The sequence below is a fragment of the Trachurus trachurus genome (genome assembly GCF_905171665.1).
Source record: "Trachurus trachurus genome assembly, chromosome: 9".
Classification (NCBI taxonomy): domain Eukaryota; kingdom Metazoa; phylum Chordata; class Actinopteri; order Carangiformes; family Carangidae; genus Trachurus; species Trachurus trachurus.
In genome coordinates, this window is record NC_139895.1 from 18443604 (window position 1) to 18467969 (window position 24366).

Consider the following 24366-nt stretch of genomic DNA (forward strand, 5'->3'; position numbering starts at 1 on the left):
TAGAACAAAAAAATCTAAATTGTCTCTCATAAACGGTCAGGCTGCATTTCTTCCGTTACTCTGCTGTAAATGAATAAGAACTTTTACAACAGAACCTCAAGGTTCATTGAAATTATGCTTTAGTGTACTTCAAAGCAATGGCAGAGTACAAGTTTGTCATCTGAAGTGATGGAATTAAGTAGAATGGGGCTCAGCGAAGAGCGGGATGGGAAGAGAACTGAGGCAAAAAATAAGACACTGGATAAGAAATGATGTCATCACACAAAAAAAACAGCTGAAGATAAGCCACTGCTGACTAAATAGGCACAGGCACAGAAACAAGCTGTAAAGCCCCGGGGACCACTAACTGTTTTATGATACCGCAATGATACAATCTGCTCAGTGCCACCACATAAAATGCTGCTTTGAATTTTTGAAAATACAAACACACTAAAACATATTTGTGACAATTAGCATTATAGCAATTAGACTGAATTGAAATTGTCTGCTGTTATGGTTGTTTAATGTGCATTTTATGATTTTGAGAATGGGTGTGTTTGTTTTTCATTTTGGTTTTGTTTTTCTTTAACTCACAAAGTTAAAAGTTAAACTTAAGTTTTAATTCAAACTAGCATTCAGTTTAAGCCAGAAGGAGGCAGATTTGCTTTCTTTTAGTGGTCTTCTCAAACAAACAAGGCAGGATCATTATGTGTGTGTGTGTGTGTGTGTGTGTGTGTGTGTGTGTGTGTGTGTGTGTGTGTGTGTGTGTGTGTGTGTGTGTGTGTGTGTGTGTGTGTGTGTGTGTGTGTGTGTGTTTACCCGTAAACTGTATTTCCAAGAGTCACCACCTGTTTCTTCTACAGCTGAAAGATAATAAAAAATGAGAAAATCAAATAAGTTGCAAACATCTCACTCGCTGCCATAGCTAAAAACACCACCGAGGTCTTCGATCACTTATCTATGAATCCACATTAGCCTTTTAAACATGACGTATTCCTGACTTGGAATATTATTAGAATATTAGCTTCGTTATGAAGTTTCATATGTACAATTAAAATTTCCATTACTTAAAAAAAGCAACACATTAACAGTGATAATGGAACAAGATGATCATGTTCACAGTCAACAACAACCCTACTGTATTGATGTACCATTACAACATGAATACATCAATTCAATAAAAAAAATTGGTTGCACCCAAGGCCACATTGCTCATGACCTGATTCGTAGACGGGCTAGCCCTCGCTGCATGTCCTGGACAGTTCCAGAGACGATGCCTGTTAACTCAGCCAGTCTGCAAGTCTAGATAAGCCCAAACATTTGGATTCAGCCTGTTTATCTGTTCTATTACCAAAGCTCTCAGGGTCCTCTTCCCACATTGCCAGCTCTTCCTCTGTGAGAAGGAAGTAGTGCGAGACAAGCCGGCGTCCAATCTCCGTCAGTGTGGGGTGTGTGAAGAATGCTGTCTTGATCTTGTGAGCCTCCAGACTCTCTGGTTTACTGTCTGAGGGAGGGAAGGAAGGAGGAAAAGAGGAGGGAAAAAGGAGGGTACACATAATCCATACAGAGGAGCATTTAGCATATAGGATTTCAAATGTAGAAGGAACTTGCATGCAGAAATTCCTTAAAGACCGGGTAAACCAATAATAAATATGTGTTTTAAGTTTATAATACCACAGGAAAACATATTATTAACCACTCTGTCAAATTTGGAGGACTAAAAACGTTGTTAAGTATATAAAATTCTGCATCAAAGTTGTCAATAAATTAGCAGTTTTCTCTGCTTCCGGACGGTGGGGGCGTGTCGCGATATGGTCGTGCTGCAGGCAAAGAGACCACGCCCCATGGCAGGAGAGCTAGACTTCACTTGCTGAACATCCCTGGTACACACCCTAAACATGTACACGTCATCATGAAATAAAGACGGGAAAGTGACCTCAAACACTCCACCACACACCCCAGTCCTCAGCACTGACACAGCTGATAAACCTTCAGGAAATATTTCTTACCTTCCCTCTTGGTGTCTAAAACAGTCGGCAGCAGCAGTCATCCAGCTGCAACAGGTTATAATCCTCCATGCTGTTCCCGTTTACATCTCGTTACCGGTCAGCGTGTTTCATCCATTTGCATTGTGTGGAAAAAAAAAAAGTTTTTAGCTAACGTTAGCTTAGCTTTAGCTTCAAGTGTCCTGACAGGAGAAGCAGTAGCAGAGACAATGAATTATCTCTGGACCTGGTACCGAGTCCAGACCCGGTCCAGACCGCCCGGCGCCCGTGACACACGGCGTCCGAGCTGAGCAGCAGCCGTGTCCCGGTGGGAGGAGACCGGGGGAAACAACACGGTGGAGCCGGGAGGCTACAGCTGCTGCAGCAGCTTAAAACTTTTTTTTCTCTTTCACACAATGCAAACGGAGGAAACGGGCAGACCGCGAGTAACGATCGAAACGGGAATAGTATCGATCGGTGGATTATTAACGTGGTGCTGGATGACTGATGCTGCTGCTGCTGCCTGTTTTAGACATCAGAGTGAAGGTAAGAAATGGGTTGATCAGCTGTGTGTCCGCTCGGACGTGTGGTGGACTGAGACCACGGCGGGAGTTTTTTTTTTTTTTTAACAGTGTTTTCTGTCCGTGATCTTATGGCTGGTCTCCCGTGTGTCTGGTTGTGTGCGTGAGTGGAGGCTGTTTGGTCGGACAGTGTGTTAATGAGGGAGACTCTGGTCAAAAGACGGTGTTGCTGCTGCTGCTGTGTGTGTGTGTGTGTAACGTTGTGAGGGATCCTCGGTGTGTGACCGGAGGATTCAGCCTCTCTCCCCGCGGTGACTGCTGTTTATCACGGTGTGAATACGTTAATGTTAGCACTGTAAACTCGTTATATGAAGGAACAAGACAGTAGTGGTCTCCCCTGTGTGTGAACATGAACTACGGTTAGTTAGCTGGCTGTTACACGTGTTTCAGCTAGACTCAATAGCAAGTGGGACGGAACACCACAGAAGTCAGTTGGCTGAATGTATTTATACGTAGAGCGGAGCAAGGGGCGGGTTTATGTAAGTACGGCCGCTTTTAAGCCCGCCCATTCAAAACCTGCACACAGAACAGTCTCTGAGGTCTAGCTCCTCAAGGAAATGATGAATGGCAAAAATATTTTTTACATGTTTGAGGGACACATTTAAGGCCTAATTAATATGATAAGAAGAAAAATACTGAATTTGGTTTACCCGGTCTTTAATTTCAGACAAATATCATGATACTGCATTTTACTCTATAGCATGTAGTAAAAACTTTGCTCTGTTGCTCATCTTGATTTTGTTTTCTGGAAAAAGTGGTTGGTATTTATTTTCCAAACAACATCATGCATTTAAAAAAAAAAGTATTCTCAGAAAAATGCATTTTGCCTAAAGCAAACAAGAGAAATCTGAACTAACTAAACTAAATACTGACGTAACCCTGACCCCTATGTCACTAACCTGTACAGTACAAAAAGGGCCCTTTTCTAATACTACTAGACACACATAAATCCTGTTGTCTGTATGTCTGACTGACAGTATGGGCCTAATAAAAAAGTCAGACACCCGCTCTGAGCTAAGCTGTGTCAGTCCCAGCTCAGTCTCTTTAACCTTGCTACCCAATATATTTTGTTTCTCTGTTGGTAAACAGGAGAAAAGAAAACAGTACATTGCAACATTCAAGTGAAATCAAGATATTAACAGAAGAGCCACAAATGCATAGCTCTGTTCTCTCTCAACTAACAACTGCTTAGGAGAAAGATCTTCAGTGAGAAACACAAAAGACCATGTGCGCCCACAGAGCAAAGACTGAGTTCTGTGCTCCTCAGTTAATGAAGCACTAGAGGCCTCTGACAGCTTGAAATAAACATGAGCCTTGGTAAGGTACAGTGATGCTGATGGTATTACAGCGCTGTGCTTTCAAAACCCTGTTAGTGAAACAGCTCTGAAGAGCTAGTGGCATTTTCTTCAGGTCTCTGGATCACAGACCTAAGGTTGTTACGTTTAATTTTATTTCTCCTCATCTTTCCCTGCAATTCTTATCACTCGTCTGCCATGTCTTTCTTTTCTGTTCCCTGTGTTATCACTTCATTCATCCATTATTCTCTTCCCTTGCTGCTTCCCTCCTCCCCAAAGTTTTAATATCTTACCATCAATGTTCTTGGCAGGTTTGTAGGCGTCATTCTTTACAATCAACTTGATGAGGTTCATGCACTGAACAATGAAGCGCTCAAAGGTCACTCCCTCCCCTGCAGGTGTGAACACGTAGCTGACAGCAAATTCCAGGGAACGCTGGATTAGCGGTATGAATGCACATGGATGGTACTCCAGGAAGTCTAACAACTGTATGGAAGGGAGAGAAGAAAATTACAAAAGAGGACAAACATGGTGGTGATCTAAAATATACAAATCTATGCACTAATAATGAGACAGACATTTGGCATTTATTGCTTTACATTAATATGCAAGGTAACTCACAGCTTTAGTGTATAGTATAATTGTCTTCTCCAGCTTCTCTCTGCATGTGCTATCTGGACCAACTTGGCGACCTGAAACACAAACCAACCATGTAGCATTGTTACACAGCAGTACACTTAATAGCATAAAACATCCTGACACAATTATCATATGAGAAATAAAGATCAATATTTATTTATTATTTAAATTCAATTAATTCAGTTGGTCCATTGTGTGTTTGAAAGACTGTGCTGCGGCACTGAATAGCTCTAATATTCATGTACAAAGACCATAAAATGTTAATTTGTATCATATCAATATAGTTAGTTTAAAAAATAAAATCTCTTAAGTGAATCCTGAATAAAATACAGGTAATATTCTTTGTATGACCAAAGACAAATCAAAGTGAGCAACCTTTGAATTTCCTTATGTGAACACAGTGGATTTTTATTTTAGCTTTTGGGGCTTTTTTCCCTTGAGCCAGGCTAGCTCTTTCCATAAAGTCCAATCACTTTTAGACAAAAAGAATACAGTACAATACAGTGTTGATGAAAAGATATTCCAGCATCTGCATGAATACATTGTGCCTCGACTAAGTAATGCTTCGCTCTTCAGACATATTTTATTTTCTGAAGGGAAAAAACATTTTTAAAGTGGATGCTGACAAATGGCAGAATAGCAGGATGGTGTGTTAAAGTTCTTAACTTTCCTCTGAAGTATTTTTTCAGCCTATACCATCACTGCACAAAGCCTGCATAGCATGCATCATTACTCAATGAATGAGATTTTAAAATGCATCATGGTTAATTCAGAGGAAACCTTTTCAGTATGACATAGAACATGAGATAAGAGATTGTCATAACTGGTTTCTGACCTTGTCTGCTCAATACAGACAGGATTCAACCCTCTGACAGTGGGAAAAAAAACAGATAGAGAGGAAGCAAGATGAGAGGAGGACAGAAGAAGAAAATCCTCCAAAACTGGGAGTTTTGCCCACTACACTACTACACTACACTACACCAAATGCCCACTACACCCTGCTACCTTGTGAGAGTCCCATGAGCCTATTACAAGCATTGAGGTATATAATAAAGTACCATTGTAAAATAATTCAAAAATGACCATGGGGATGACTCCCTCCCTCTGATGTAAATTTTGGCTCCATAAAACCACTCATGATGCTGGAGCCAATAAAGATGTCCCATGTAGTTTACTTCCTTGTCAACCTCACTGATGAAACTGGCAGAGACAATAACAGTGTCTGGCGTCCCTCCAGTCACTCGTGAACAGCCAGGGTCAGCGTTTCCTCTCACCTTATACACGCACGTGTTCATTTCTTTCAGCAAACAGAGATCTACAGCAGCACGGCATGGATTTCAAAAGAAACTTAACTGGCTCAAAGATTGCTTTGTCGGGCTTCTTTGGGATTCTGCACAGATAAGGGATAAACTCGATCAAAGCACCACTGCATTTTAATGACAATGTTTATGGCCATGTGTCCATACTATTGTTTCCTGTTCTGCAAGTGAGAGACAGATGGTAATTTACGTTGGCGTTCTGTAAAGTATTCAAAGTCTCTAATGGCACAGATTTGAATCACAACAGTAAAATGAGGTGCCAGCCGGGGTGAATGACGAAAATGAAGACAGTAAATAAAGGAAGAATGGTGCAAATGTTTTCATTCATTTCTGACAGATACGTAGTCTGGCAATAAAGTTTTTCAACAATGTTGTGACTGACAGTAACAGACAGGTGACCTCAGCTGGAGGACAAACATACAGGAGGAGCCAGACATCTGAGTGGACCACAAAGCCTGTCCCAAAAAACACCAGTGAATATAGCTGACCTTATCAGGCTGTGCTGAGCTGATATTTCTACCCTGCCTGGCTGTGAGCCGCCGTGCTGCGTTCCCCTATCTGTCCCGCAAAAATACCAACAGGACCCTGACCCCACTGCCATCAGCAGAGTAAATATTGAAAGTGATACGTGTGGCTGATATCTCAAATGATACATTTTTTACTAACATCTGCTGCTATAGCAGCTAGTGGTAGTTTGTCATAATAACGCCCAGTGAGTGAGATAAATCTAAGACACAGCTGTGTCTTAGATTTATCTCACTCACTGGGCGTTATTATGACAAACTTGTATAGAAAAGAAAAAAGGATCACTGATTGTGGGATCTGACAGGAAAAGTGACCAACGTAGCTGCCACAGAACTGGGTGTCGACCACTCAAAGGGTGTCACTCATCTGGTGTTTTCCACTGGGGGACTTTTGAGAGGGCTAGCAATTGGGTGAGTGACAGGGAGCCATGATGAAAAAGAGTCATAAAGCTCAAGTTGCTAACTGTTTGATTACGGTTACTTGATACAGAAGAAATAAGTAGCACCACAAAACATAGATTTTCTATTTTAAAGAGATCATTTGAAGCTTGAGCTTCCATTTCATCTATTCAAATATCACAATGACAATTAGTTTTAAAATCAAGACTCTGGGTGGGAACAAGACACAAGGGTAAGGGATCATTTTCTCACATAAACCAATGAAATACTAGTGAGGGAGACAAACAGTGTTTGATTTCATAGGAGGACCAGAAGGGGGAGATTATTTAACATTTCTTGATAGCTTTACTGCTTTGATTTTATGTTCACATCTACTACTGTAGGATGAGGTCAACATGAAAGATTTTCCAGGGAGACGCATTTCATGATGTCTTTAACCTGCTCTCTAAAATCATAAATATTCTACTTTAGGTTTTCCCTGCATGTTTAAGACCAAGGCGAGCTGCCTTGGTGATTTTGGCCGCTGCCTTGATTAAAAAGTGTGTGTATGGGGGCCGTTCAGATGTAGCGTCTTTTGCACGCATTACTTTCAATGTAGACGCGCTCATGTGCGCTCACAACCCAAAGCAACGCCGTAGCGGTGTGCATTTGGTGCGACGCGCTTGTTTTTTCGTGCACATTCGACCTGCTTCTCCCTCCGGTCTCGGGTTGTGTCTCTCCAGTTTCACTCGGAACCGACCCGGTGTCTAAGCACGGCGACCAAGCTTTGATAAATACAGCGTGTCCTCCTGTGTTTCAGCCGGGTCAATACCACGGAGCTATCTAAAAAAAAAAAAAAAAAGTGCTGGTCGCCGTGGAGCGGAGTTTTCTCTCCTAAAGCTGACAGGTCACAGTCTCACAGTGCACCCTAAATTAATATAAACTTCAACCTTAAAGCTCTCTGCCTGTCCACCGACTGTCCTGACCTGTCCCTGAACATCACACAGGGGCAACATGGAGCTGCTTGTGTGACTGTATATTGAGTTTAATGTTTACATCAGGATTACCTGGAGATTCTGAAGTAGGTGCCTTCTGCATGCACTAGATACAGCTCTGGTGGGTAAGTTTGTTTACTAAAGGGAAAAAGTTGAGATTCAGGACAGAGACAAGTACTCACAGCATTCCAGGAACTGTTTTAGCCTTTCAAACACTGCATTCAGGAAACCCTGAAAAGGAAGAGATGAAGAGAGAGTGAGATAAAGTTTAATCTCTATGACATTTATGCAGTTGAATCACTCATGGTTGCTTCATCAGTATTGCCCAGAAGCAGACTTATTAACAAGAGAATACATTTAGGGTGTGTCTGTTGTGTTGTGTGTCTGTGCATGTGTGAGGGCACACTTTCCTCTGTATTCAGGACTATAAATAAAAGTGCCAGCTACACAATATGAAATAGAATCAATTTTCTGCAGCCTGGTGTAGCTGCAGCTTAGCATGGGAAATTAGATGATAGATGGAGATGCAATCTGTTTAGTTCTGCATTAATGTTCAGCCATGAGGTCAACAGCAGTGTCATTAATCACACATCCAGCCAGCAACTATAGCTCCAAACACAGTTAGTGAAGAAAGAGAGGGTCAAAAGAGGGGGAGAGAGGAGAGGGTGCGGTTGGAGGGTAATGTAGAGCATAGTTCACTCGAGACATTTGTTAAGCTAATGGTGACAAGTTTAGAAAAAGAGGGGGGACAAGGTAGATGAAATGAAAGAGGAGATAAGGAGCATGTGGGAAATTAGAAACAACAATTACCAAAAGAAGTACAACACAGATGAAGCAGTAATGTTAGAAAAGCTAGGTTAAGGTCATGGTTCTTGCTCAGGAAATATATTTTGGTGGAATGACAAGGTGGAAATTTATTGAGTAGCACTAAAATGGATTGAGATGGACATAAAAAATAACATGATCGATGTGTGTTTTGGATTAAAGGTAGATGAGAACCAACAGAACAATCAAGTTTAATGTAATAAAGATCCAGTGATATTGGTGAATGTTTATGTGCACAGACCTGCTCCTGGTTTACAAGGTTGGGCCAAATGGTTTCCTAAAGGTTTAACTTATTGGACTTTTTATAATCTAGAAGTTAGCCACAGTGAGTGCTCAAACTACAGTTTAAAGAAACAATGAACCCAATGATCTATTGAGATGTTTGTCCTGTCCTGTACTGACACCCCCCACCCCGAACCTTGTAGTGCCTGCTTGACAATCAAGCAAGGAAGATAAACAGTCACTCTACTTCAAAATATGTTTTAATATTCATCACTGGCAGCCTGGGTGAAAGCTGACAATGCCCTTCATTTTTCGTGTCAGTACTTTCCAAATTGATGCTGTTCTTCGTAATCACGGCTGCCACTGCGCTGATTAGAAATTAAACATAATCTGTCCAGAATGCTTATATCATGTGAGACTTAACATAAAACAGTTCCTTAGGAGATCCAGGTGTGAATGTCATAAACCATTGCTACAGGGCATTTGAACATACTACAGACTACAACCAATAACAAACACATGAAGAGGAAACAACTAATGAGCAGTCTTCATTCTCAAAAGGATATTGAATTAAAAATAAAAATAACTAGCAAGCCATTTTCATTTTGCTGTGAATAGGATAACAGTCCCGACACGTGCCAAGAAAACAATTTGAGAATAAATCTTACCAAATTAGGGTGAGAGTGAATATGTTTATATTATTTGATATTTCACCATAAAAAACACATTCAATACAAAATGTCTCATTCATATTGATACATTACCAATAACCTCTAGCATGGTTTACCAATTCCAGCTGTGCACACTAAGCAGCTTACCAAAAGCACAGGCCTATTGACATCAAGATCACCATCTCACATTATGCAGATATGGGACTGGAGTGTGTTACTGAGATTCACTGATAAAGTTCAGGCCTGCTGTGCTATGGGTCATACATCATGGCTTCACAGGGGCTTAAGCATGGGACAATCTTTCAGGTGGAAATAGAATTAAATAATGTAAAATTATTTAACAGAATTTTTTTCAGCATCATACTCATGACCAAAGTCAGCGCAAAATCAGAGATGACAAGCCCTCAGCATCTTGAATACATAAGAGTGTGACATATCTTTAAACCATCACAGGGAATATCTGAAAATGCTTGTTAGTGTTTAATCTGTCTAAAACATTTTGACTGAAAAGAAGTGTGAAAATTTGTCAATGGCAGTCAAAATGATCTGAATAAGAATTGATATTGCTACACTGAAAACCCATTACATTGCAGTGAATAGTTAATGAATAATGAATGACTTATCAAATCGTTTTCCAAGCAGCAATAGGGTTAATTTGTAGGGCGGGGAAAAAAATCAATAATTGCATCTTGCAAATTAAAAAAAAAAATCACATCCAAGTTTGACTCCCCTCACTTGTCCCAGTTGACAACAATTAACTTTTAGTTTCAATTGTTTGAGGACACACATTCACATTGGAATTGAATATACAAACTTGGCACAAGTTAATGGAAAGACAGAAAGTGGATTTACTTAAGGCAGTGAAGGCAGAATTGTGTCTTGATCTGAAAATCTTTCCATTTCAACAAAACCAAAACCAAAAACAATTTCCTTATCTGGAGGAAGTGGGACTCCACTGCACAGAGATGCACAGTGACAACAGGAACACAAACAAAGCAATTCAAGTGTAAGCTATAAAGTCACTCTGAAACAAGCGAGTAACTAGATGTTGACGCATGATGGCCTGATGCTGCTGCTTATTTGTTTCTATACAGCAGCCAAAGAGACAGGAGAAACTCACCCACTCATTTTAGGCTTTAAAGCAGAAGTAAGTGGAATGTTTGTGTTAATATAAGTCTTAAATAGTTATATCTTCCGACAGCAATCACTTATATATATACCCCTTTCCCACTGGTCAAAAAACCCGTTTGAACCCGCTAACAATCGGCTTTTGGTGGCAGTGGGAAAGGCGCACCGAGCAGCGTCGACCCGCGTCGACGCGGGTCAAAGGACTCGGCACGCGACGCGGGTTAAAATCGCCTTTAATCTGCTCGGCTCCGATCGGCTTGCAGTGGGAACGCCAGACCCGTGATGTTTACGTGATGACGCTGAGCGTTACGTGACGCTACGTCATCGCGCCGGTCGCATCTCATATCACGTACCAAAACAAAGCTCTGCTCTCCTCCGAGACTGGGATCAAAAGATCAAAGAACACTGACCAAAAACGATTGAAAAAAAGAAAAAAGCGACAGTCTGTTTAACTGACGTGTTGTGTCGCGGACGTCCGTCATCCGGCCGCGGCAGACTCTCTGTCCTCCGGTCCTGGTGCTCCAGCCAGACACCTCGTCTGCCTCGGCGGACGGACACTCCGCGGCGGGCGGCTGTGGCACGACTGTGTGTGTCTCTTGCACCGCGGAAGAGAGCGGGGCGACTGGTTTATGCTCTGTCTGATCCCTCAGCGGGGGGGCAGACTCGGCTCATTTTGGTCAATGGGAAAGGGGCCAAATGCCGATTGTTAGCGGGTCGACCCGCGTTTAAAAAACCCGCGTCGACCCGCTAATTTTGGTGGGAAAACGGCTATAGAGTGTTTGGTCCGAAACACGGGTCTGTCAGTCACTCTGCTCTGTTGTAAGCCGAGGAGAAAACTTTCCTTGTATCCTACAATCTGTATCCAATGAGGAGAGAGAACGGCATAAAGGGGCGGTCCTCTCTGTGTGTGCAGCCAAGGGGGCAGTTGCATAGACTGAGGACGATGCGCGTGAATGTGGTGACGTAGGGATGAGGGCGGGGACTGCTAACTCCATCGGCTGACAGGAAGTTAGCCAAAACGACCGGATCGCTTACTTCTGCTTTAAATAAACTAAAAACAAAAATAATTTATTATTATTTTCACTATAGTTAGGATTAGCAGTGACCTGACCACTGGGAGAGTAAGTAGTTTTGCAGTAATTCAAGTAATCAACAACTGAATAATAAGAGGATGAAAAATGGTATCGACAAGCAAAGGCAGGAAGTATAACAGCATATACATCTATAAAATATTAACTCCAAACGATTGCGTCTGCTCACTGAGCCGGAATAACCAGCCATCGCTCAGGGCAAATGACATTTTAATGTGAGTATTTCAACCATTATACAACCTCCACCCTGCAAGCAAAAAGTTGTCTCATTAGTGGAATAATCGAGCACAGAATCCTGTCATAAAACGCCCTTGACTATGAGAGAGAGCGAAAAAGAAAAAACACAAGCCAATAAAAGACAAAAGGTGGGGGAAAAAAACACTACAATAGAGACGATTAGAGAGACAGGAAGCACAGCGTCAAACTTGCTAAGCAGGCAGCATTCTGGGGTTAAAATGTTGAATATAAAAAGTGGAATGTAATTGGAATAGATCTGTTGCCTTTTAAGTTAAAATAAAAAGTTAATAATGAAAAAAACGAAAATGTAGACATTTGACTCAGGGCTCTATTGTTCACATTACTGCAGTCCTGCAGTTCACGCTTCAGCAGTGAAAATGTATATGAGCATCATGTGAATGCACTGTGCACTTAGCAGTAATAACGTTTTCTCTCTACGGTATTTCCTGGTATTTTTTCACCAAATCTCAACTGACACAACAGGAAGAAGTCTGAATGCAGCTGGAGTTTAAAGGAGTTGGACAGTTAGTGCAAATGATTTCATTAGCTCTGAGCCTTGGAGGATCCAAAACCCAACCCAGACACACATTAAATATTTCTTCTTCTTTTTTTTAACCTGGGAGAATTTGACAAAATTGAATTAACAGTTTCATGGATTTGGACTTTCTTCACACTGACAGAGGAGCTCATACAGAACTGTTGACTCTTTGAACCGAGACAAGGCTTAAGGCACTTTCAATCATCACAGCCATCCACATTTTGCGCACTTTGATTGGAGTCACAAAACACCAAAAGGAAAAATATCAGCTTTTCCAAAAATATGAATGCTTTAGCAGCCACAGCTCAAATAACTCACCATCACTTCCATATTCTGTTGTGGCTCTTGAAATCCATGGACAGTCAACTTGCGTAGAACTGAAAGTTGCAGAAAAAAAGTCAGTTTACTGGATTGTCACTAATTGCATATTCACTATAAAGTGAACTCTATTCAATTAGTGCTTCAACAAAGTATCAGCACATTAATATTTCCAGAAATCCCCAACCTGTCTCTATAATTAGGATTTGGTTTAAAGGTAAAATCATGCGCTAAAAATTACATATGCCGCCAGTTATCAAAAGGCGTGATTTACTTGCCATTCTGTATAAACACTGTACCTCTTTGCTTGAGAATGCAGTTGTGGTCTGTGTGGGCATGAGTGAGTTTGCAAATGTTGATACCTTTAAGCGAGAGCAGTGTTCTCTCCAGTGAGCTGAGCGCTGCAGCCTCATCTCTGGCATAGATTTGTTGAAGGAAGCAGTCGGTGTGATGGCTCCACAGGGAGCAGGCAAAGCTGTAGATGCCCGACGCCAGCTGCCAACATAAACAGTACAGTCAATCACACAGATAAAATGATTCTGGCTCACAGTTTATGTTGAGCAACAGACACATGACGTTGCTGTGAGATGAATCACAAATCAATCTGAACGCCAATGAAGACTGTTACACCAATGCAAATACAAAAAGCACTTGCACATAAGATGCTTACATTCAACAAACATACACAGGGGATGGGGGAGACCAGAGCCACAGGTCTAATTTAGCTCTGAATGAGCTGCCTATTACAGTCACTGTCATAACATTATCAGGGCCCAGAACAATTACAGTTTGTTTGTTTTTTTTAAATGAAGGCATTTTCCTGTAGAGGCAAAACAAGATCAACAAAAGGTAGACTAAAGAATTCTTGATCCTGTCAACTGTGTTATAGTGTCTGGCCCAGTAGCTCAGAAAATAATAAACCTGCACAACCAGCATAATAATGAGTTCAGTTTTGTTTTCATAAGAAGAATAAACAGAACATAAAAGAGGAGGGGTAAACAATCCCTCTCAGTTCAAACGTGGTGCATGGCTCAATATTGGAGCATTTCAGTGTGATAATGCTTAAGGATTTAGACGCTCAGATATTGTGACAAACACACATGAAAATTACTCCGCGAGAAGTTTCTGTGATAACACTGAGGAACTCAACAAGTCTTCAGCAGTATCTGCTGACAGCTGTTGGTAACACTGAAGTGTCAAGTGAGAACTAGTTGTGATGTCGGTGACGTATGCCTGCTGAAAGAGAAATCCCTGCTTTGACAGCACAGCATGGACTTCGATGGATTCTTTATGGGAAACTGCATCGATGGCAAGTTTCTTCTTTGGAGAGATTTCTGTGGAGCTTGCCGTGTTCCATTCTTCATACTAATCCAACGCATAGAAACCTAAAAGTCATGAACCCAAGGAGAGGAAATTATCTATAATTCCTAGTCTAAGAGCACAGCTATGTGTGCCTACAAATGATTCACAGGTTGTCAAAATGCTATGAGACACATTTGTGTGCGTGAGACAAGAGGATTTACATGTTAAGTGTTTTTCCAACCATATTAAACAAATGCAAAATGGACTTCACCAAGTACCTTGAAGGCTGCATAATGTCTGATATAAGACATATTTCTCAAATAACTGTCACATCTCTAATGCTTCTCTTACATCACACAGGTATTGCAAGTCTGTCACACTCCCAGACTAAAAACAAGTATACATATATAGCCAAATGCAATAAATACATTATGTAACTGTGGAGCGCCACAATCATTTATGTTAATGATAGAAAGAAGGTGTCATGAAAAATTACAATCATTATCCAACCAGAGACTGTAATTATAGCTCAGCCAACACAAGTTTCTTTAAATAATCTCTAAAACAACTTTGTTTTAATATCTTACATAGAACATTTGGATGTCATTCCAGCAGTCTATTTTGATATGTAATCTTTTCTCCTCCTGCACATTAATTAAATGATCACAGGAGGACTGATTTACACACACAAAAGAAACTATTCGAGGCATGAAGAAATAATTTAGCAATTTCTTATGAACCAACCAACCACATCGGCTGTTTGCTATCAAGCACGACACAGACAATCACACAATGGGGTGTTTTTCATAAAATGAAAAAAGACTTGATAAGAACAGCTTAAGTTGTGGCTTTCAAAGGTATTCAGAAATGGCCGTTTGTCCTGTTTGTCGCGCCTCCTTCTACGAGTTTCCACGAGTTGTCGCACAAGTTTACCCGAGTAAGGAAAACGAATTTGATTGGTCGTTATTGAGAGGGCGGGATATTCAATGTTTGGGGCGAGACCGAGCTCGGTGTGTGTGTGTGTCTCAGACGTTTGATTGACGGATGACGGATACAATATCAGTGGCTGATGAATCGTGAGCAACGTGACACATAATTTGTGCGCCTGCATTATCCAATGCGAAAAAAACGACCCCATTTTCATCCCGGATTTACTCGAAAATAGAATTTTGCAGAAAGTTTGGGCTACATCGTCTGATAGATGAGTTATTACACAAATTTTAAGACCCACAGTGGGCTCAAATTCAATTTTCTTTTCTGAATACCTTTAAAGTTTGATCCAATTTACTGAGCCAGACTACAATCCTCACCATGACCCCAGGTGGTACTGAAAATGATGAACTGTAGCAACAACAACAGAAAAAGTAGCCCTCACCACAACTACTGTAGAGTCCCTCGACAACAGATCATATCACCACACCACTGCAGCTTCATAATAGTGGTCTGACAGTTTCAATGCATTCTGCTGATAACGAATATTGTGTCAATTACGTCTCCAATTTGATTTTTTTGTGCAGCAGTGCATAGAAGGTGGCCGCCACACAAAGAAAAGCAGTGTGTTATTCAGCTGGCAGCAGGTGATTGGAGAATCATCTGAATTCCAGTTAATGAGTTTGATGAAATGTTGAATCATTCAAGAGTGAATTCTGATGCACCAAAGAATCAATTATTATTCCCCACCCATGTGGTACGTTTTGCCCCCCCCCCCCCCCCCCCCCCTCCCTGTCCTTGTAAAGCTCCATAGTTGCAAGACCTGTGTGTATCTGTGTGTATGCATGTGGCTGCTCCCTTTCACAGCTGCAGACAGAGACAACAGAGAGGAAATTTTCAATAAAAGCAAACAATTTCCTCCATCTTCACACTGATTCCCTTTTTCAGTAGGGGGAGGGGGGCTCGCAGACCAAAGCCATCCAAGTGCAATTTATTTCATTTGACAGTCTCTTTATGAATACCCATCCTGTGAGATATTGCGCCTCTATTGCTATTCAGAAACACAAAGACAGACACTGGTTATCACCTGCCACATTCCTCTCTTAACTTATTGCAAGTTTGAAAGTCACAACAAGCAAACAAAACAATGTCTTTGCAGCTTCCCCATGCATCCCAGTTCTGTGCTTTTCACGCCAATGACAAACAAAAGTTGTCAATTCAAGTTGAATTGTTCTTGTAAAACTATGAGAAAAGTGGCAACTCTGAACAGTTGCAGCACCAATAAAACTTTCCAATTTTTAGAAATGGAGACCTCCATTCTTAAAGCATGGACTTTTTAGAGTCAATATTTTACAATATATTACTGCTAGCACATGTGAGCCAGGAACCAAAGAGAGGAGAAAGGAGAACAAAAGAGTGGCCTGTGTCAATGATTCATAAAAACAACTGCTGTGTTGTGGGTAGTACTATTCAGGGTAAAAAACAAAAAACAAAACAATCAATAGGCATTAACCCATTTCTTTGTTGCAGAAATGTTGGAGCATTTGCATTGTTGCTTCTGTTGACAGAAATGACTTCCAATGTGTTCTGTTAAATTCAGCAAAGTACCAACAATGTGGGGTTTTGAACATTATAGTGTTCCTGCCAAATACGTGACCGACTGGCCTTGAGGAGACACCAGATATACAGCATGTAAACTAGATGAATAACAGCAGCTGATATCAACCAGCCTTCTGTGATGAAGTTGGACATTTAAAGCATTTTGATATACATGTCCTTAAGTTACATCCAGTTTACATCCATGCTACTACTGGGGGCAATATTATTTGCATGTGAACTAGAAGACTGGAGTCTGCACAACGATCCTTTTTTAGTGGCAGTAATTTGTGCAACTGCATTATGAAGCACTGTCATTCAGGTACACTCCATTTAGGATGCTTTTACAGTTATTATTTGCTCTTTGATTACATTTACGGTAGTCTCCATTTTATCGTCATTTCATGAGGAAAGCCACTGTTATGAGTTTCTAAAAAAGAAAATTGTGTTGTCAAATATTTCAATATTTTCATTTCTGCAGATGAAAAGGTAGCAGGCACTGAGCTTCTGCAACATCCAGTTCTCTCCTCACATTTTCCATTTCTTTCTAATAGTCAGTGCTTTTACTAATTCAACTCCCAAAAGCTGAGAGGCAGAAATCACTTCCAAAAAGTGTCCCGATCCCCATCCTCTCTCTCCACGAATACAGACTCTACTTATTCTTTACACAAATTTCTTCATTACTCCATGACTTCCTCTTATGTGATCCCTCCTCCTGTCACCAGCAGCTCTTAGTTACTTCAATCACTTCCTCTCCTACACACCCTCATCATGCCTTTTTATCGCTCCTCTCTTTCCTTCTTTCACTCCACTATCTGTTTAGCACGGCGTCTGGTGAATTTGAAGAGTTCGCAGGCCAAGCCTCAGCAAGTGGGCCAGGGAAACAAAGAGCTGGTTAATGTGATGCTGTCAGTGTCTCATGCTCTACCAACTGCTTTAGCTTGGACGAAGGACTTGAGAAGTGTAAACACTTGTTGCGTACGAGGAGACAAGCTCAAGTACTCACACACACATAACAGTAATTTAATTACTGTTAATAATTATTATTATGTCCTTACTTAATAAAGTATTAGGACTTTACTGTCCTATGCAGAAAAAAAAAGGTTTCTCAGAATAAATTGCAATCAGGAAACGAGTGACTTATTTTCAATAACACATATTAACGTCACCACTTTAACACAACTGTTTTCTTCGGTAGAACCCCCCCCCCCTTGTTTTAATGAAACCAACGGTGGGTCATGTGCCGAAATAATGAGTTTTTCCAGCTACTGTGTGCAGCCCTATAAGTGAACTATTAGATATGGTATTTGGGATGGTGAACATAGCCTTACCACAAGAGACTGTATGCAGACTAGTGGTCTTTACAAAAAACAACAATAGGAAGACAAACAACTACAAAGACTGAGTTCACTTAGGCTCAGAATCTATGAAGATGTCCCATAGAACAAACACTTAGACATGTGGGGTGAAGCATGAGCCATTGTTACACCTTACCGAAATTAAAAATGTTAAATTACCCTGTGTGTGTCACTTCCTCACTAATGTGTGTGGTGTGCACATGCACTGGCCACTGAGCCATCCCAGACACGACAGGAGAGAGAACACTGCATGCGCCATTTAGCATCAAAGTCATCAGTGCATCTTTTAAAAACTGCACTGTTTAATGGGGTTAGTCTGCCTCTGTTCCCTTTACTGCCTAAGGGCAAATATTTTGGCAAAGAGGATGCCTCTGCACAACATCCTACTATTTGGTCTCAGTCACTGTCTGTGATGTCCACTGGCCTGTCTCTGTCACTCTCCTTCTCCCTCTGTTGGGTCTGTTTGATCATCTTATTCCCTTAAACCCCTTCTTTTCACAACTGTTTTTCCACTGGAGTCTTATGATCTTTAAAACCACAGATGGCGAAAAAAGAGCTATTTGCTCTGATTCACTGCCTCTTTGAAAGAAACATTAACTCACACAAAACAGCCCTCCCTCTTAACACTCAAATCATTTCTCTTACACACACACAACCAGAAATACAGAAAAATGTATCCACAAACACGTCAATCATGAGCCGTGCATCAAAAACAGACACACATGCATGCACACAGAATCTGGCTATGATAAATCTATGTATTTGACATGTTTCTTACAGAAGCTGAACAGCATCTCCTACAGGCCAAATACAAAACAGAAAAACTGGCAACTCTCAAGGTAATATTATTATTCATCTATTCATATTCAAAACACTTTGTCTGAAAAAAGAGACACAAAAAGGGAGCATGACACAAGAGGAGAAAAAAATGAGGCAACATATAAAAGGAAAGTTCAGAAGTTCAGTTTTGTTTTTCTTTACTTGCTGACCTACAGTCACCTTGTATTCAGGTGTGCACAGTTACTGCCTGAAGGACAGGAGTACAGATAGAGGAGGTTTCTGAACATCAAATAATGAGATTTAAAAAACAACAGTCTTGTAAAAGATGTTAAGATGAGTGAAAATATAAAGCTTCTTCACAGCAAATCTGAGTAACAAGAGACAAAATAGGTAAACAACAAGAACATCAGCATTACAATGTCTATTCTGCTTCAGCTGAGGTTTGAACTCACAAGCTCTGACACCAAGAACCATCCTCTAACTCACCGAGCTAACTGGCTGGAAGTGAGACCTGGTCAAAAATTGTCAAAATATCAAAAATTCTGTTATCAAGACTAAAATAATAATAACACAATATATTGAATCTTGACAGCATGGAAATGTTAGTGATTTGTTCTTCACAATAAATGTTTTGCTTCATAAGAAAAAAATCAAATGTTTAAAAATGCCACTCTTACATTGATTGCAATTGCTCACATGAGAGCAGAATTCAAACTGTTTTCAAAAATTACGTTTTTGAGATAAAACTCTGATATATGCCAAATTTCACTGACCCCGACTCCAAAATATTGTCATTTTTTCCCCCATGAGGAATATTGACATGTGTTTGGAGTTGAGTAAATCTGGCATGGGGCTGGAGCTTTGTGCAAAGTTTGGTTATTTTTCATTTATGGGAAGTAGGATTTCCGAAGCCTAGCTCCTAATAAGTAAAACTGTCAACTTACATCCTGGAAAAGTCGTCGGTCCTGCGCCAGACGTTTGGATGCTAGTGTTTTGGTGACATGATAGAAGGTGAGCAGTGCTCTGTGCTGCTGCAGGCCATCCTGACCCTTCACCGACTCCAGCAGAATGGGGATGAGCTCTGGCCATTGCCTGGGGCAGTCCAGACGGGCCACCTTGGCTATAAGTACTGCGATCTGAGTCGCTATCTGTTTGACAAACAAAGCATACATACAATTTCATTTTCACAGTTTTATTGTCTCATTTATAACAGACAAAATAACCACAAAATATGAAAAGATCATAAGCAATCCAGTGTTAATACTCTGTCGAATCAGTCACATTGATTCAGTAACTTTCCAAAACAGAGGACTTGAACGGATGTGTCACAAGTTCATAGGTTTTACTATTAGCAATTTATCATATCTGAAATATGTGTCATGTGACCTTGTCACAGCTTCACTTGTCATAATATTTCTTGACACAACATTAAGTGCTCTTGCTGAGTCATTAAGATCCAAGTCTGCTCATTTCTCTGACAATTACTGAGGAAGAGACACCTAATCATTTAAGATAAATGGAGAGGTCAAGTGTCTAGACTGAAAAGGACACTTACCTCAGCAGATAGTGGACATTGTAAAATGATTCAAACTTCTATCATTATTTGAACACCATTTTTAATAGCTGATGTTTTTATCATACATATACCTACCAAATCACTTTTTTTTTTTTTGCAGTACATACAGTAAACACTGTATTAGCATAGACATCCATTCAGATCCACAAATGTACTTGATATACACATTGTAGAGATGTGGTTTTTGAACATTAAAATGCATACACTCTGTTACATGAGGTATTGATAAAACATTATAGTCACTTTAGAGGTTGTTGTTTGTATTGATGAAATGTTGTGTTTCACTGGGAGAAATTTTGAATGTTTTGTCACACCAAACGTCATCAATACCATTGGAAATAAAGTGAATGGCCCTGTATGAGCCTAGAAATCACACAGTTCCCAAACTACCAAGTTAATATGAAAATTATACCAACATGGATTGCTGTACTACAGTAAGTATAATGTCAAATCTGACTGTGACAGCAGTTTCTTTCTTAATTCACAAATCTAAGCTATTTTAAAGTGTGTATGACAAGGATTAAAACAGCAATGGAAACTCACTCATGTGTTGAAACAGATATTGTTCCACTTCTGCCCACTATCATTTAGAAACTAAAGAATGAGAATGTATTGCACTGCATGCACACTAATGTGCATGCTAAGTACCTATAACAATCTTAGTAATAAGTTGTAAAAATCAATGAGCATGCAAATTTAATTTCTTGGGTCAATAAGTCATTATGTTTTTGAAGAAAGCCTGCCGAGTTCACAGAACTTCCTTAAATATAAATAACTGTGTGTCAGCTGTCCACACGTAGGAAAGCCCACAGAGACACAGACAAACATGCAAAACCCCTTGTGGAGCTGGGAGATCAACAAGGAGAGGTTCTGACATGAAACATATGAACCGGCATTCATTCTTGCCATGTGGACCCTATCAGTCTTCATGTTGGTGAGCTGCCCCTCAGGGACATACATGCTGCAGACATCAGGATGGATGGCTCCATTCAGGGCAACCGACCATGTCCTCTGATACAGATTAACTACACTCTACTTGATTCTTGAATGGTTTGTTTGTTGCAGCCTTCTATTGATCACTATAAAATGAATGGCGTATCAAGAAACTCCTTGATATAAAACCCAATGTGTGCAATCAGTGTTTTTAAATCATTACCGGTATTTCAGATCTTTCAGGGCTTATTACCTCTTGGTCAAAATACTAATATTAAATTGATCACTGTCCAATTTCAAGATAAAACATTTTTTTATGTTGGTGGCTGATTCATTGGCATGTCATTTATTCATTCAGTCAGCCAGTAATCAATCTCAGTAAAGGATTTTTTTACTCTTAAGCTTAATTCAAGTGGAATTGTCCTGTGAGCCACTTTCAGCCTTACATCTAAAACTTACAATTGCTGAAAAGGATGTGTCCTAGGCGCTGTTTACACGACAACCCTCGCGGATGAAAACGGCAAAATATTTTCGGATGTGCCTTTCATTTAGACGGCGACGGCGTTTTGGGGGCTTGAAAACGCAAAAAAGTGAAACCACCCTCCAGAGAGGAAATCTTAAAAACACTCCGCCGTTGCGTCCCTATGTAAAGGGTGAAAATGCAAAAGTCTGCTCCGATTGCTATGACGTGTGGAGGGCACGGAGGGCAGCATTACGATGGCCGGCGTACAGCCTGACGGAAATCAAGAAGAAGAAGAGAAAAGAATTATGGGTTGTACACAGCCGTGGACTTGGCGCCTGGCGTGCATACAACATTGAATTCCACAGACTTTTGCGTCACCGTATGCACGCAGATTTCCACCCCAAAAACGCTCGTATAAACACGGAATAAAAAGTGAGAACGCAACGCTACTTTTGCATGTTCTGTTCAGATCGTTTCCGTGTAAACGTAGCCTTTGTTTGTCCAATGCTCGTGTCATGCAGCTGAGAATGGTGTGTGATACCACTCATGTAGTCATACACAGACACTGACAAAAATATTACATTACATAAAACACACTGCTAACTAGGGATGCATTTTGAATTTTTTTAAATGGCCGATAACTGACGCTCGTTAACCGATTATTAACCATTAACCGATAAGCTTAAAACACTCACGGGGCAATCGGCAATGGTTTTCCATTTTCCATTTATTGTCTGACCTTCCCTCATAGGGACTGCGCCGCTTAACTGGCACATACCGTCAGTCCTCCTGTGTCACTTTTTGCTGCGAAATATGACTGAAGGCACATGGAAGTCTGCACGCCCCCATGAGTTGACGACATAAGGAGCTAATAAAATTTTTTTTAAAAATGAATCAATAGTATTACTCGTCAAAGTTTTTGTCATCGGTTAACAGTTAAACGGTTAATCATGTGCATCCCTACTGCTGACCTATACATGACTGGGATTCTGAATGTAATATATGATACAGCCTTCTTATCACTAGCATTGGGTGGTAAGCCTTTATAATCTCCACACCGATGGGAACAGTGTGTCTATGGTACACTGCAATGCATTTATATCACTTTTCTGCTTCTGGGGACGAATGAGAGTGCAGTGACATTGTCTTTGTTATTGCTTTTTAATTTCCTTAAGACAAGAATGAAAACTGCTACTTTAACCTCCCCCTACTATCTGGGATCTGATTCATTAGTTTGGATAGGAACAGCTGGTCCGCTCTCACTCTCTTTTTTTGATATGAGAAAAAATCAAAACAGTTTTGGTGTCGACAGGTGGTTGAAATGCCACCGCCATCTGCAAATTGCTGCCAGTGTATTTCATGCCACCTGCCTTCACATCACTTCCTTAATGAGAACGACTGGGCTTCCAAAGGTTCACTTCCTCCTCTCACTTCAGCCCTTCACTACACAAAGAGACAATGATGGAAACAAAATGTGTGGAGTCTTTTCTTCAGAGTCTACCTGTCCAAATTATGTAACTGTGGCCATTTCTCAGTTCAGTCACATGTCAGGGCAGGTGTAATTATTATTTGGTAGACTTATAATGTGGTAGACACAGGCCACTTGACATTTTCTGTACTTGCCCACAGGGTTTTGTGTGTTTTTTCTACTTCCCAAGTGATAATACATACTGAAGTATGTAAACAGACAGCAGATAATTAATACAATCAAGTCGGTATCTGTTATGTCCCACAGCAATTACCGTAAGTGTTTACTTTTCCCCTCGGTTTATATTTACAACTATATTACAACACCACACTTTCAAGATAGGGCAGTATGCTTGATACATTTAAGATCTTAGACTTCATCTTTCAGTAAATCTGACTTTACAACAGTACAGGTAACTTTGACAGTAATATTTTCAGATCTAGCTTAATTATGATGAATAATCTATTTCAAGCAAAACTTTGGCAAATGTGTGATCAAACCATTAATGACTACAATAGAGGTTTAGAAAGTGAGAAATTGATGTTAATTATATGGTTTCATACAAAGTAGTTTAATCAGAATCAGTGAGTTTCAGTCAGTCAACCAGTAACTGACGCTTAAACACTTTTAAACAGTGTATCCCAATTTTGTCACTAACCTGATTGACAGGCTCATTGAAGTTTGTGATGAGACCAGCACGCAATGACATCTTCTCTTCTTCTGATAATGCACTGTGAACAAACCAACCAAAAATATGTTCAGATGTGGTAAACACTGGAAAAACTGAAAATGCAAAGAAGAGGGAGTAAAGATTTGAGCTTCATACAAGATAGACACACAAATCAGTGTTAATGAAATTACTTTACTTGAATAATTGTCCTTTCTATAATTTTCATTGTCATCTTGTTTGCCTTTCTATATATTCTTTAGTGTATTATGTAGTAATTCTTATGATTATGGACCCCAGGAAGACTGGCTGGTTGTCTAGACATCTAATCTAATGGGGATCCATGTAACAAATAAACAAAAATAAATAGAAAATACATAGGACAATAAATGTAGTTCTCAGTAACCACCTTTTACCCAAATTAAGAAAAAAAGAGCCACCTATTAAAGCTAGGACCTTCTCACCAAAGGCAACGGTGCATGTAACAATGTGACAGCAGGGTGCCACCTGTGCTGGTGTTGTTGAATGTAGCTCACATCCTAAGTGACTCCTCACTGTTTCATTTCAA

General features: G+C 40.3%; 1 protein-coding gene across 1 annotated transcript in view; it reads right to left on the reverse strand.

The window, feature by feature from the left end:
• The window catches only part of ipo11 (importin 11), a 121005-nt gene that overhangs the window by 88804 nt on the left and 7835 nt on the right, over positions 1-24366 (reverse strand). The window contains exons 3-11 of the mRNA XM_083979549.1: positions 23790-23862; positions 19636-19839; positions 13088-13220; positions 12726-12784; positions 7878-7926; positions 4462-4532; positions 4134-4326; positions 1331-1483; positions 799-842 (exon numbers count right to left, since the gene is read on the reverse strand). Coding sequence (XP_083835675.1) covers positions 799-842; positions 1331-1483; positions 4134-4326; positions 4462-4532; positions 7878-7926; positions 12726-12784; positions 13088-13220; positions 19636-19839; positions 23790-23862 — 979 coding nt within the window. The remainder of the gene's footprint in view (positions 1-798; positions 843-1330; positions 1484-4133; positions 4327-4461; positions 4533-7877; positions 7927-12725; positions 12785-13087; positions 13221-19635; positions 19840-23789; positions 23863-24366) is intronic.